At 41.8% G+C, this 13,652-nt stretch overlaps 1 protein-coding gene across 1 annotated transcript in view; it reads left to right on the forward strand.

Annotated features, from left to right (window-relative positions):
- Positions 1-13,652, forward strand: part of LOC311128406 (phospholipid phosphatase-related protein type 1) — a 77,133-nt gene that overhangs the window by 48,874 nt on the left and 14,607 nt on the right. Inside the window, exons 5-6 of the mRNA XM_084160528.1 lie at positions 1-131; positions 1,072-1,203. The exon at positions 1-131 is cut by the window's left edge and continues 46 nt beyond it. Coding sequence (XP_084016654.1) covers positions 1-131; positions 1,072-1,203 — 263 coding nt within the window. The remainder of the gene's footprint in view (positions 132-1,071; positions 1,204-13,652) is intronic.

Raw genomic sequence — 13,652 nt, forward strand, 5'->3', positions numbered from 1 at the left:
AACCGGTGCTGTGCCTGGGTACCCTGTGTACAGCCTTCCTCACCGGGCTCAACCGGGTCTCGGAGTACCGGAACCACTGTTCTGACGTCATCGCTGGGTTCATCCTTGGTAGCTCTATCGCTCTCTTCCTGGTGAGGACTAACGGCCGTTTACCTGCTTCGTTGTTCATTTTGATCTCTTTTAGCACACAATGGGAGCTGATCTTCCTGATGAGGATGTCTAATATTCTTGTTTGTCAGCATCTAAAGGGTTCTCACGGGCAATGTTCCCTCTAAGCTGAGCACCTTCCCCTCCCCTGCCACGCAGAGGAAATATCAGCCCGCGCAGAGAAGCACGAGATTTGAACTTTTTAACTTTCTAGAGTTTTCCCCTTTTAGTTAATTAACACTATCAACGTTTGGCTCTGCTGTGGGAATTGTGATCTAATCAATATGCAATATTAGCCACTTTCAATGTAATATACCAAAACAAAATGAACTATGCAAGACTTAGTATGCAAAACTAACTGCAAGAGATGTTGTTGTAGGCAGAATGCATCAGAGTAGGATTCTATTGTATTGACAGGCAGGACTCAGACCATACCCTACACAGACCGGTGCACCATATCCAATCAGAGCTGCATTTCCTCCATTGGTTTTGATGGTAGGCCACTCTGGTAGGCCTACATTATGATCAAATAGCCACAGTAGCCTACTTGACCACTGTTAAAACTGTAACTTAAAGCGGGTACAGCCTCAGTGTTCACAGTAAATGCGCACCGGAAGTTGAACAGAATTTTCACAATGTTCAAGTTTGGCATCAGCAGACCTGAGATTTGCTCAGTGCCTAAATAAATGACGTTTTTGAGGGAACATTGCCCACGGGTCAATTTTATAAATATATCAAATGTATTAATTGGCCAGTGTGCGCTTGGCTCTTGTCTTGGATATTCTTTCCTGTAGTCATGAAAATGGGATCATGGTATTTGTAATGTGTGTAAGAGTGGGAACCCTAATACTGTTCAGCCTTTGCTCTGGGAAGGTGTCATGTCAGCGAATGTTTGAGTGACATTCTGTCTCCTGTGTCCTTCAGGGTATCTGTGTGGTGAACAACTTTAAAGGAGCTCACTCCACCCCCACCAAACAGAAGAATCAAGATTACCGTGGTCTCCCCCTAATGACCTTCCCCCGCGTCCAGAGCCCCCTGGAGACACTTAGCGCACAGGTATCCACTTAATACACCTAGTACACAATATTACTGCACAGGTATCCACTTAATACACCTGGTACAATATTACTGCACAGGTATCCACTTAATACACCTGGTACAATATTACTGCACAGGTATCCACTTAATACACCTAGTACACAATATTACTGCACAGGTAACTTCTAAACACTACTGCTTTACTATTCAGCTACTGTACTGAGGCCATCACCTACTTTACTATTCAGCTACTGTACTGAGGTCATCACCTACTTTACTATTACTATTCAGCTACTGTACTGAGGTCATCACCTGCTTTACTATTCAGCTACTGTACTGAGGTCATCACCTGCTTTACTATTCAGCTACTGTACTGAGGCCATCACCTACTTTACTATTCAGCTACTGTACTGAGGCCATCACCTACTTTACTATTCAGCTACTGTACTGAGGCCATCACCTACTTTACTATTCAGCTACTGTACTGAGGCCATCACCTACTTTACTATTCAGCTACTGTACTGAGGCCATCACCTACTTTACTATTCAGCTACTGTACTGAGGCCATCACCTACTTTACTATTCAGCTACTGTACTGAGGCCATCACCTACTTTACTATTCAGCTACTGTACTGAGGCCATCACCTGCTTTACTATTCAGCTACTGTACTGAGGCCATCACCTACTTTACTATTACTATTCAGCTACTGTACTGAGGCCATCACCTACTTTACTATTCATCTACTGTACTGAGGCCATCACCTACTTTACTATTCAGCTACTGTACTGAGGTCATCACCTACTTTACTATTACTATTCAGCTACTGTACTGAGGCCATCACCTACTTTACTATTACTATTCAGCTACTGTACTGAGGCCATCACCTACTTTACTATTACTATTCAGCTACTGTACTGAGGCCATCACCTACTTTACTATTCAGCTACTGTACTGAGGCCATCACCTACTTTACTATTCAGCTACTGTACTGAGGTCATCACCTACTTTACTATTACTATTCATCTACTGTACTGAGGTCATCACCTACTTTACTATTCAAATACTGTACTGAGGCCATCACCTACTTTACTATTACTATTCAGCTACTGTACTGAGGCCATCACCTACTTTACTATTCAGCTACTGTACTGAGGCCATCACCTACTTTACTATTACTATTCAGCTACTGTACTGAGGTCATCACCTACTTTACTATTACTATTCAGCTACTGTACTGAGGCCATCACCTACTTTACTATTACTATTCAGCTACTGTACTGAGGCCATCACCTACTTTACTATTACTATTCAGCTACTGTACTGAGGTCATCACCTACTTTACTATTCAGCTACTGTACTGAGGCCATCACCTACTTTACTATTACTATTCAGCTACTCTACTGAGGCCATCACCTACTTTACTATTCAGCTACTGTACTGAGGCCATCACCTACTTTACTATTCAGCTACTGTACTGAGGCCATCACCTACTTTACTTTTCAGCTACTGTACTGAGGCCATCACCTACTTTACTATTCAGCTACTGTACTGAGGCCATCACCTACTTTACTATTCAGCTACTGTACTGAGGTCATCACCTACTTTACTATTACTATTCATCTACTGTACTGAGGTCATCACCTACTTTACTATTCAGCTACTGTACTGAGGCCATCACCTACTTTACTATTACTATTCAGCTACTGTACTGAGGCCATCACCTACTTTACTATTCAGCTACTGTACTGAGGCCATCACCTACTTTACTATTACTATTCAGCTACTGTACTGAGGCCATCACCTACTTTACTATTCAGCTACTGTACTGAGGCCATCACCTACTTTACTATTCAGCTACTGTACTGAGGCCATCACCTACTTTACTATTCAGCTACTGTACTGAGGCCATCACCTACTTTACTATTCAGCTACTGTACTGAGGCCATCACCTACTTTACTATTCAGCTACTGTACTGAGGCCATCACCTACTTTACTATTACTATTCAGCTACTGTACTGAGGCCATCACCTACTTTACTATTCAGCTACTGTACTGAGGCCATCACCTACTTTACTATTCAGCTACTGTACTGAGGCCATCACCTACTTTACTATTCAGCTACTGTACTGAGGTCATCACCTACTTTACTATTCAGCTACTGTACTGAGGTCATCACCTACTTTACTATTCAGCTACTGTACTGAGGCCATCACCTACTTTACTATTCAGCTACTGTACTGAGGCCATCACCTACTTTACTATTCAGCTACTGTACTGAGGCCATCACCTACTTTACTATTCAGCTACTGTACTGAGGCCATCACCTACTTTACTATTACTATTCAGCTACTGTACTGAGGCCATCACCTACTTTACTATTACTATTCAGCTACTGTACTGAGGCCATCACCTACTTTACTATTACTATTCAGCTACTGTACTGAGGCCATCACCTACTTTACTATTCAGCTACTGTACTGAGGCCATCACCTACTTTACTATTCAGCTACTGTACTGAGGCCATCACCTACTTTACTATTCAGCTACTGTACTGAGGCCATCACCTACTTTACTATTACTATTCAGCTACTGTACTGAGGCCATCACCTACTTTACTATTCAGCTACTGTACTGAGGCCATCACCTACTTTACTATTACTATTCAGCTACTGTACTGAGGTCATCACCTACTTTACTATTCAGCTACTGTACTGAGGTCATCACCTACTTTACTATTACTATTCAGCTACTGTACTGAGGTCATCACCTACTTTACTATTACTATTCAGCTACTGTACTGAGGTCATCACCTACTTTACTATTACTATTCAGCTACTGTACTGAGGCCATCACCTACTTTACTATTCAGCTACTGTACTGAGGTCATCACCTACTTTACTATTACTATTCAGCTACTGTACTGAGGTCATCACCTACTTTACTATTCAGCTACTGTACTGAGGCCATCACCTACTTTACTATTCAGCTACTGTATTGAGGCCATCACCTACTTTACTATTCAGCTACTGTACTGAGGCCATCACCTACTTTACTATTACTATTCAGCTACTGTACTGAGGCCATCACCTACTTTACTATTCAGCTACTGTACTGAGGCCATCACCTACTTTACTATTCAGCTACTGTACTGAGGCCATCACCTACTTTACTATTCAGCTACTGTACTGAGGCCATCACCTACTTTACTATTACTATTCAGCTACTGTACTGAGGCCATCACCTACTTTACTATTCAGCTACTGTACTGAGGCCATCACCTACTTTACTATTACTATTCAGCTACTGTACTGAGGTCATCACCTACTTTACTATTCAGCTACTGTACTGAGGTCATCACCTACTTTACTATTCAGCTACTGTACTGAGGCCATCACCTACTTTACTATTACTATTCAGCTACTGTACTGAGGTCATCACCTACTTTACTATTACTATTCAGCTACTGTACTGAGGTCATCACCTACTTTACTATTCAGCTACTGTACTGAGGCCATCACCTACTTTACTATTCAGCTACTGTACTGAGGTCATCACCTACTTTACTATTCAGCTACTGTACTGAGGCCATCACCTACTTTACTATTCAGCTACTGTACTGAGGTCATCACCTACTTTACTATTCAGCTACTGTACTGAGGTCATCACCTACTTTACTATTCAGCTACTGTACTGAGGTCATCACCTACTTTACTATTCAGCTACTGTACTGAGGCCATCACCTACTTTACTATTACTATTCAGCTACTGTACTGAGGTCAGCACCTACTTTACTATTCAGCTACTGTACTGAGGCCATCACCTACTTTACTATTCAGCTACTGTACTGAGGCCATCACCTACTTTACTATTCAGCTACTGTACTGAGGCCATCACCTACTTTACTATTCAGCTACTGTACTGAGGCCATCACCTACTTTACTATTCATCTACTGTACTGAGGCCATCACCTACTTTACTATTCAGCTACTGTACTGAGGTCATCACCTACTTTACTATTACTATTCAGCTACTGTACTGAGGCCATCACCTACTTTACTATTACTATTCAGCTACTGTACTGAGGCCATCACCTACTTTACTATTACTATTCAGCTACTGTACTGAGGCCATCACCTACTTTACTATTCAGCTACTGTACTGAGGCCATCACCTACTTTACTATTCAGCTACTGTACTGAGGTCATCACCTACTTTACTATTACTATTCATCTACTGTACTGAGGTCATCACCTACTTTACTATTCAGCTACTGTACTGAGGCCATCACCTACTTTACTATTACTATTCAGCTACTGTACTGAGGCCATCACCTACTTTACTATTCAGCTACTGTACTGAGGCCATCACCTACTTTACTATTACTATTCAGCTACTGTACTGAGGTCATCACCTACTTTACTATTACTATTCAGCTACTGTACTGAGGCCATCACCTACTTTACTATTACTATTCAGCTACTGTACTGATGCCATCACCTACTTTACTATTACTATTCAGCTACTGTACTGAGGTCATCACCTACTTTACTATTCAGCTACTGTACTGAGGCCATCACCTACTTTACTATTACTATTCAGCTACTGTACTGAGGCCATCACCTACTTTACTATTCAGCTACTGTACTGAGGCCATCACCTACTTTACTATTCAGCTACTGTACTGAGGCCATCACCTACTTTACTATTCAGCTACTGTACTGAGGCCATCACCTATTTTACTATTCAGCTACTGTACTGAGGCCATCACCTACTTTACTATTCAGCTACTGTACTGAGGTCATCACCTACTTTACTATTACTATTCATCTACTGTACTGAGGTCATCACCTACTTTACTATTCAGCTACTGTACTGAGGCCATCACCTACTTTACTATTACTATTCAGCTACTGTACTGAGGCCATCACCTACTTTACTATTCAGCTACTGTACTGAGGCCATCACCTACTTTACTATTACTATTCAGCTACTGTACTGAGGCCATCACCTACTTTACTATTCAGCTACTGTACTGAGGCCATCACCTACTTTACTATTCACCTACTTTACTATTCAGCTACTGTACTGAGGCCATCACCTACTTTACTATTCAGCTACTGTACTGAGGCCATCACCTACTTTACTATTCAGCTACTGTACTGAGGCCATCACCTACTTTACTATTACTATTCAGCTACTGTACTGAGGCCATCACCTACTTTACTATTCAGCTACTGTACTGAGGCCATCACCTACTTTACTATTCAGCTACTGTACTGAGGCCATCACCTACTTTACTATTCAGCTACTGTACTGAGGCCATCACCTACTTTACTATTCAGCTACTGTACTGAGGTCATCACCTACTTTACTATTCAGCTACTGTACTGAGGTCATCACCTACTTTACTATTCAGCTACTGTACTGAGGCCATCACCTACTTTACTATTCAGCTACTGTACTGAGGCCATCACCTACTTTACTATTCAGCTACTGTACTGAGGCCATCACCTACTTTACTATTCAGCTACTGTACTGAGGCCATCACCTACTTTACTATTCAGCTACTGTACTGAGGCCATCACCTACTTTACTATTCAGCTACTGTACTGAGGCCATCACCTACTTTACTATTACTATTCAGCTACTGTACTGAGGCCATCACCTACTTTACTATTACTATTCAGCTACTGTACTGAGGCCATCACCTACTTTACTATTCAGCTACTGTACTGAGGCCATCACCTACTTTACTATTCAGCTACTGTACTGAGGCCATCACCTACTTTACTATTCAGCTACTGTACTGAGGCCATCACCTACTTTACTATTACTATTCAGCTACTGTACTGAGGCCATCACCTACTTTACTATTCAGCTACTGTACTGAGGCCATCACCTACTTTACTATTACTATTCAGCTACTGTACTGAGGTCATCACCTACTTTACTATTCAGCTACTGTACTGAGGTCATCACCTACTTTACTATTACTATTCAGCTACTGTACTGAGGTCATCACCTACTTTACTATTACTATTCAGCTACTGTACTGAGGCCATCACCTACTTTACTATTCAGCTACTGTACTGAGGTCATCACCTACTTTACTATTACTATTCATCTACTGTACTGAGGTCATCACCTACTTTACTATTACTATTCAGCTACTGTACTGAGGTCATCACCTACTTTACTATTCAGCTACTGTACTGAGGCCATCACCTACTTTACTATTCAGCTACTGTATTGAGGCCATCACCTACTTTACTATTCAGCTACTGTACTGAGGCCATCACCTACTTTACTATTACTATTCAGCTACTGTACTGAGGCCATCACCTACTTTACTATTCAGCTACTGTACTGAGGCCATCACCTACTTTACTATTCAGCTACTGTACTGAGGCCATCACCTACTTTACTATTCAGCTACTGTACTGAGGCCATCACCTACTTTACTATTACTATTCAGCTACTGTACTGAGGCCATCACCTACTTTACTATTCAGCTACTGTACTGAGGCCATCACCTACTTTACTATTACTATTCAGCTACTGTACTGAGGTCATCACCTACTTTACTATTCAGCTACTGTACTGAGGTCATCACCTACTTTACTATTCAGCTACTGTACTGAGGCCATCACCTACTTTACTATTACTATTCAGCTACTGTACTGAGGTCATCACCTACTTTACTATTACTATTCAGCTACTGTACTGAGGTCATCACCTACTTTACTATTCAGCTACTGTACTGAGGCCATCACCTACTTTACTATTCAGCTACTGTACTGAGGTCATCACCTACTTTACTATTCAGCTACTGTACTGAGGCCATCACCTACTTTACTATTCAGCTACTGTACTGAGGTCATCACCTACTTTACTATTCAGCTACTGTACTGAGGTCATCACCTACTTTACTATTCAGCTACTGTACTGAGGTCATCACCTACTTTACTATTCAGCTACTGTACTGAGGCCATCACCTACTTTACTATTACTATTCAGCTACTGTACTGAGGTCAGCACCTACTTTACTATTCAGCTACTGTACTGAGGCCATCACCTACTTTACTATTCAGCTACTGTACTGAGGCCATCACCTACTTTACTATTCAGCTACTGTACTGAGGCCATCACCTACTTTACTATTCAGCTACTGTACTGAGGCCATCACCTACTTTACTATTCAGCTACTGTACTGAGGTCATCACCTACTTTACTATTCAGCTACTGTACTGAGGTCATCACCTACTTTACTATTCAGCTACTGTACTGAGGCCATCACCTACTTTACTATTCAGCTACTGTATTGAGGCCATCACCTACTTTACTATTCAGCTACTGTACTGAGGCCATCACCTACTTTACTATTCAGCTACTGTACTGAGGCCATCACCTACTTTACTATTCAGCTACTGTACTGAGGCCATCACCTACTTTACTATTACTATTCAGCTACTGTACTGAGGCCATCACCTACTTTACTATTCAGCTACTGTACTGAGGCCATCACCTACTTTACTATTCAGCTACTGTACTGAGGCCATCACCTACTTTACTATTACTATTCAGCTACTGTACTGAGGTCATCACCTACTTTACTATTACTATTCAGCTACTGTACCGAGGTCATCACCTACTTTACTATTCAGCTACTGTACTGAGGCCATCACCTACTTTACTATTCAGCTACTGTACTGAGGTCATCACCTACTTTACTATTCAGCTACTGTACTGAGGCCATCACCTACTTTACTATTCAGCTACTGTACTGAGGCCATCACCTACTTTACTATTCAGCTACTGTACTGAGGCCATCACCTACTTTACTATTCAGCTACTGTACTGAGGCCATCACCTACTTTACTATTCAGCTACTGTACTGAGGTCATCACCTACTTTACTATTCAGCTACTGTATTGAGGCCATCACCTACTTTACTATTTCTATTCAGCTACTGTACTGAGGTCATCACCTACTTTACTATTCAGCTACTGTATTGAGGCCATCACCTACTTTACTATTCAGCTACTGTACTGAGGCCATCACCTACTTTACTATTCAGCTACTGTACTGAGGCCATCACCTACTTTACTATTCAGCTACTGTACTGAGGTCATCACCTACTTTACTATTCAGCTACTGTACTGAGGCCATCACCTACTTTACTATTCAGCTACTGTATTGAGGCCATCACCTACTTTACTATTACTATTCAGCTACTGTACTGAGGTCATCACCTACTTTACTATTCAGCTACTGTACTGAGGCCATCACCTACTTTACTATTCAGCTACTGTACTGAGGCCATCACCTACTTTACTATTCAGCTACTGTACTGAGGCCATCACCTACTTTACTATTACTATTCAGCTACTGTACTGAGGCCATCACCTACTTTACTATTCAGCTACTGTACTGAGGTCATCACCTACTTTACTATTACTATTCAGCTACTGTACTGAGGTCATCACCTACTTTACTATTACTATTCAGCTACTGTACTGAGGTCATCACCTACTTTACTATTACTATTCAGCTACTGTACTGAGGTCATCACCTACTTTACTATTCAGCTACTGTACTGAGGTCATCACCTACTTTACTATTCAGCTACTGTACTGAGGCCATCACCTACTTTACTATTCAGCTACTGTACTGAGGCCATCACCTACTTTACTATTCAGCTACTGTACTGAGGCCATCACCTACTTTACTATTCAGCTACTGTACTGAGGCCATCACCTGCTTTACTGTTCAGCTACTGTACTGAGGTCATGACCTACTTTACTAATCAGCTACTGTACTGAGGCCATAACCTACTTTACTATTCAGCTACTGTACTGAGGCCATCACCTACTTTACTATTCAGCTACTGTACTGAGGCCATCACCTACTTTACTATTACTATTCAGCTACTGTACTGAGGTCATCACCTACTTTACTATTCAGCTACTGTACTGAGGTCATCACCTACTTTACTATTCAGCTACTGTACTGAGGCCATCACCTACTTTACTATTCAGCTACTGTACTGAGGCCATCACCTACTTTACTATTCAGCTACTGTACTGAGGTCATCACCTACTTTACTATTCAGCTACTGTACTGAGGTCATCACCTACTTTACTATTCAGCTACTGTACTGAGGCCATCACCTACTTTACTATTACTATTCAGCTACTGTACTGAGGTCATCACCTACTTTACTATTCAGCTACTGTACTGAGGCCATCACCTACTTTACTATTACTATTCAGCTACTGTACTGAGGCCATCACCTACTTTACTATTCAGCTACTGTACTGAGGTCATCACCTGCTTTACTATTCAGCTGAGACTGTATCAGTGTGTTTTGATGCGTTGTTGTGTGTTCATCCTCCAGTCTTAATGTGTATTGATGAGTCCTGTACAGCTGCCTCCTCAGCAGTCTGTCTGTCTCTCTCTGGGGGAATTTGGTTGTAAATGTATGAACTACATGCCATGTTTATGTATGTATCAACAGGATTCTGATCAGTGCACTACGTTGGTCCCTGCATACATCATGAATGCTTCCCAAATGGCACCCTATTCCCTACCTAGTGCACTACTTTTGACCAGAGCCCTATTGGGAATAGGGTGTCTTTTGGGACTCTGCCTCACACTGGTCCTTTCCTCTGGCTTAAAGACTAAAAAGGAGAACCTATTGAGTTTTCTGAAATGAAACAAATTTCTGGCAGACATTTTTACAATGTAAGTTTACTTTTAATCCATCTATCTGCATATTTCAAGACATGGCTTGTAAGGGGAGATACCCAATGGGTTGGACAATATTATTTTCATCTCATATTGAAGAAGCTATTACTTACACTGAACAAAAATATAAACACAACATGTGAAGTGTTTCATGAGCTGAAATAAATTATCCCAGAAATGTTCCATACGCACAAAAAGCTTATTTCTCTTTAATTTTGTGCACACGTTTGTTTACATCCCTGTTAGTGAGCATTTCCCCTTTGCCAAGATAATCCATCCACTATTAAACAGCATGATCATTACACAGGTGCACCTTGTGCTGGGGACAATAAAAAGGCCACTCTAAAATGTGCTGTTTTTTCACACAACACAATGCCACAGATGTCTCAAGTTTTGAGGGAGCGTGCAATTGGCATGCTGCCTGCAGGAATGTCCACCAGAGCTGTTGCCAGAGAATTTAATATTAATTTCTCTACAATAAGCTGCCTCAAATGTCGTTTTAGAGGATTTGGCAGTACGTCCAACTGGCCTCACAACCGCAGACCATGTGTTTGGTGTTGTGTGGGCGAGCGGTTTGCTGATGTCAACGTTGTGAACAGAGTGCCCCATGGTGGCGGTGGGGTTATGGTATGGACAGGCATAAGCTACGGACAACAAACATAATTGCATTTTATCAATGGCAATTTTAATGTAAAAAAATACCGTGATGAGATCCTGAGGCCCATTGTGAGACTCATTTTTTAAAGGTATCTGTGACCAACAGATGAATATCTGTATCCCCAGTCATGTGAAATCCATAGATTAGGGCCTAATGAATTTATTTCAATTGACTACTTTCCTCATATGAACTGTAACTCAGTAAAATCGTAGAAATCTCCTCCCGTTGCTCCGCTCTGATTCGCCGGTCAGAGGGCCAGATTGGGACTTTGGTCAGGACACCGGGGTTAACACCCCTACTCTTACAATAAGAGCCATGGGGTCTTCAGTGACCACAGAGAGTCAGGACACCCGTTTATCGTCCCATCCGAAAGACGGCACCCTACACAGGGCAATGTCCCCAATCACTGCCCTGGGGTATTATTTTGTTATTTTTTGACCAGAGGAAAGACCACCTCCTACTGGCCCTCCAACACCACTTCCCACAGCATCTGGTCTCCCATCCAGGGAATGACCAGGACAAACACTGCTTAGCTTCAGAGGCAAGCCAGCAGTGGGATATCAAGTTAGTTGACCATCTCAGTTTCTACTTTTGATGTACAGTACCAGTCAAAAGTTTGGACACACCTACTCATTCAAGGATTTTTCTTATTTTTTAAAAACTATTTTCTACATTGTAGAATACTAGTGAAGACATCAAAACTATGAAATAACACATATGAAATCATCTAGAAACCAAAAAAGGGTTAAATTCTTCAAAGTAGCCACCCTTTGCCTTGATGACAGCTTTGCACACGCTTGGCATTCTGTCAACCAGCTTCACCTGGAATGCTTTTCCAACAGTCTTGTTGGCTGCTTTCCTTCACTCTGCGGTCCATCTCATTCCAAACCATCTCAATCGGGTTGAGGTCGGGTGATTGTGGAGGCCAGGTCATCTGATGCAGCACTCCATCACTCTCCTTCTTGGTCAAATAGCCCTTACACAGCCTGGAGGTTTGTTGGGTCATTGTCCTGTTGAAAAACAAATGATAGTCCCACTAAGCACAAACCTGATGGGATGGCAAATCGCTGCAGAATGCTCTGGTAGCCATGCTGGTTAAGTGTGCCTTGAATTCTAAATAAATCACAGACAGTGTCACCAGCAAAGCAACCCCACACCATCACACCTCCTCCTCCATGCTTCACGGTGGGAACCACACATGCGCAGATCATTTATTTGGGCTGCAATTTCTGAGGCTGGTAACTTTCTAATGAACATATCCTCTGCAGCAGAGGTAACTCTGGGTCTTCCTTTCCTGTGGCGGTCCTCATGAGAGCCAGTTTCATCATAGCGCTTGATGGTTTTTGCGACTGCACTTGAAGAAACTTTCAAAGTTCTTGACATTTTCCTCATTGACTGACCTTCATGTCTTAAAGTAATGATGGACTGTCGTTTCTCTTTGCTTATTTGAGTAGTTCTTGCCATAATATGGGCTCCCGAGTGGCACAGCAGTCTAAGGCACTGCATCTCAGTGCTTGAGGCGTCACTACAGACCCCCTGGTTCGATTCCAGGCTGTATCACAACCGGCCGTGATTGGGAGTCCCATAGGGCGGCGCACAATTGGCCCAGCGTCGTCCGGATTTGGCCGGTGTAGGCCGTCATTGTAAATAAGAATTTGTTCTTAACTGACTTGCCTAGTTAAATAAAGGTTAAATAAAATCAAATAAAATCAAATATGGACTTGGTCTTTTACTAAATAGGGCTATCTTCTGTATACCCCCCTACCTTGTCACAACACAACTGATTGGCTTAAATGCATTAAGAAGGAAAGAAATTCCACAAATTAACTTTTAAGAAGGCACACCTGTTAATTGAAATGCATTCCAGGTGACTACCTCATGAAGCTGGTTGAGAGAATGCCAAGAGTGTGCAAAGCTGTCATCAAGGCAAAGGGTGGCTACATTGAACACTTTTTTTATTACTAAATGATTCCATATGTGTTATTTCATAGTTTTGTTGTCTTCACTATTATTCTATAATATAGAAAATAGTACACAATAAAATAAAACCCTTGAATGAG

Source organism: Coregonus lavaretus, assembly GCF_964263955.1.
Source record: "Coregonus lavaretus genome assembly, chromosome: 4".
NCBI classification, from domain to species: Eukaryota; Metazoa; Chordata; class Actinopteri; order Salmoniformes; family Salmonidae; genus Coregonus; species Coregonus lavaretus.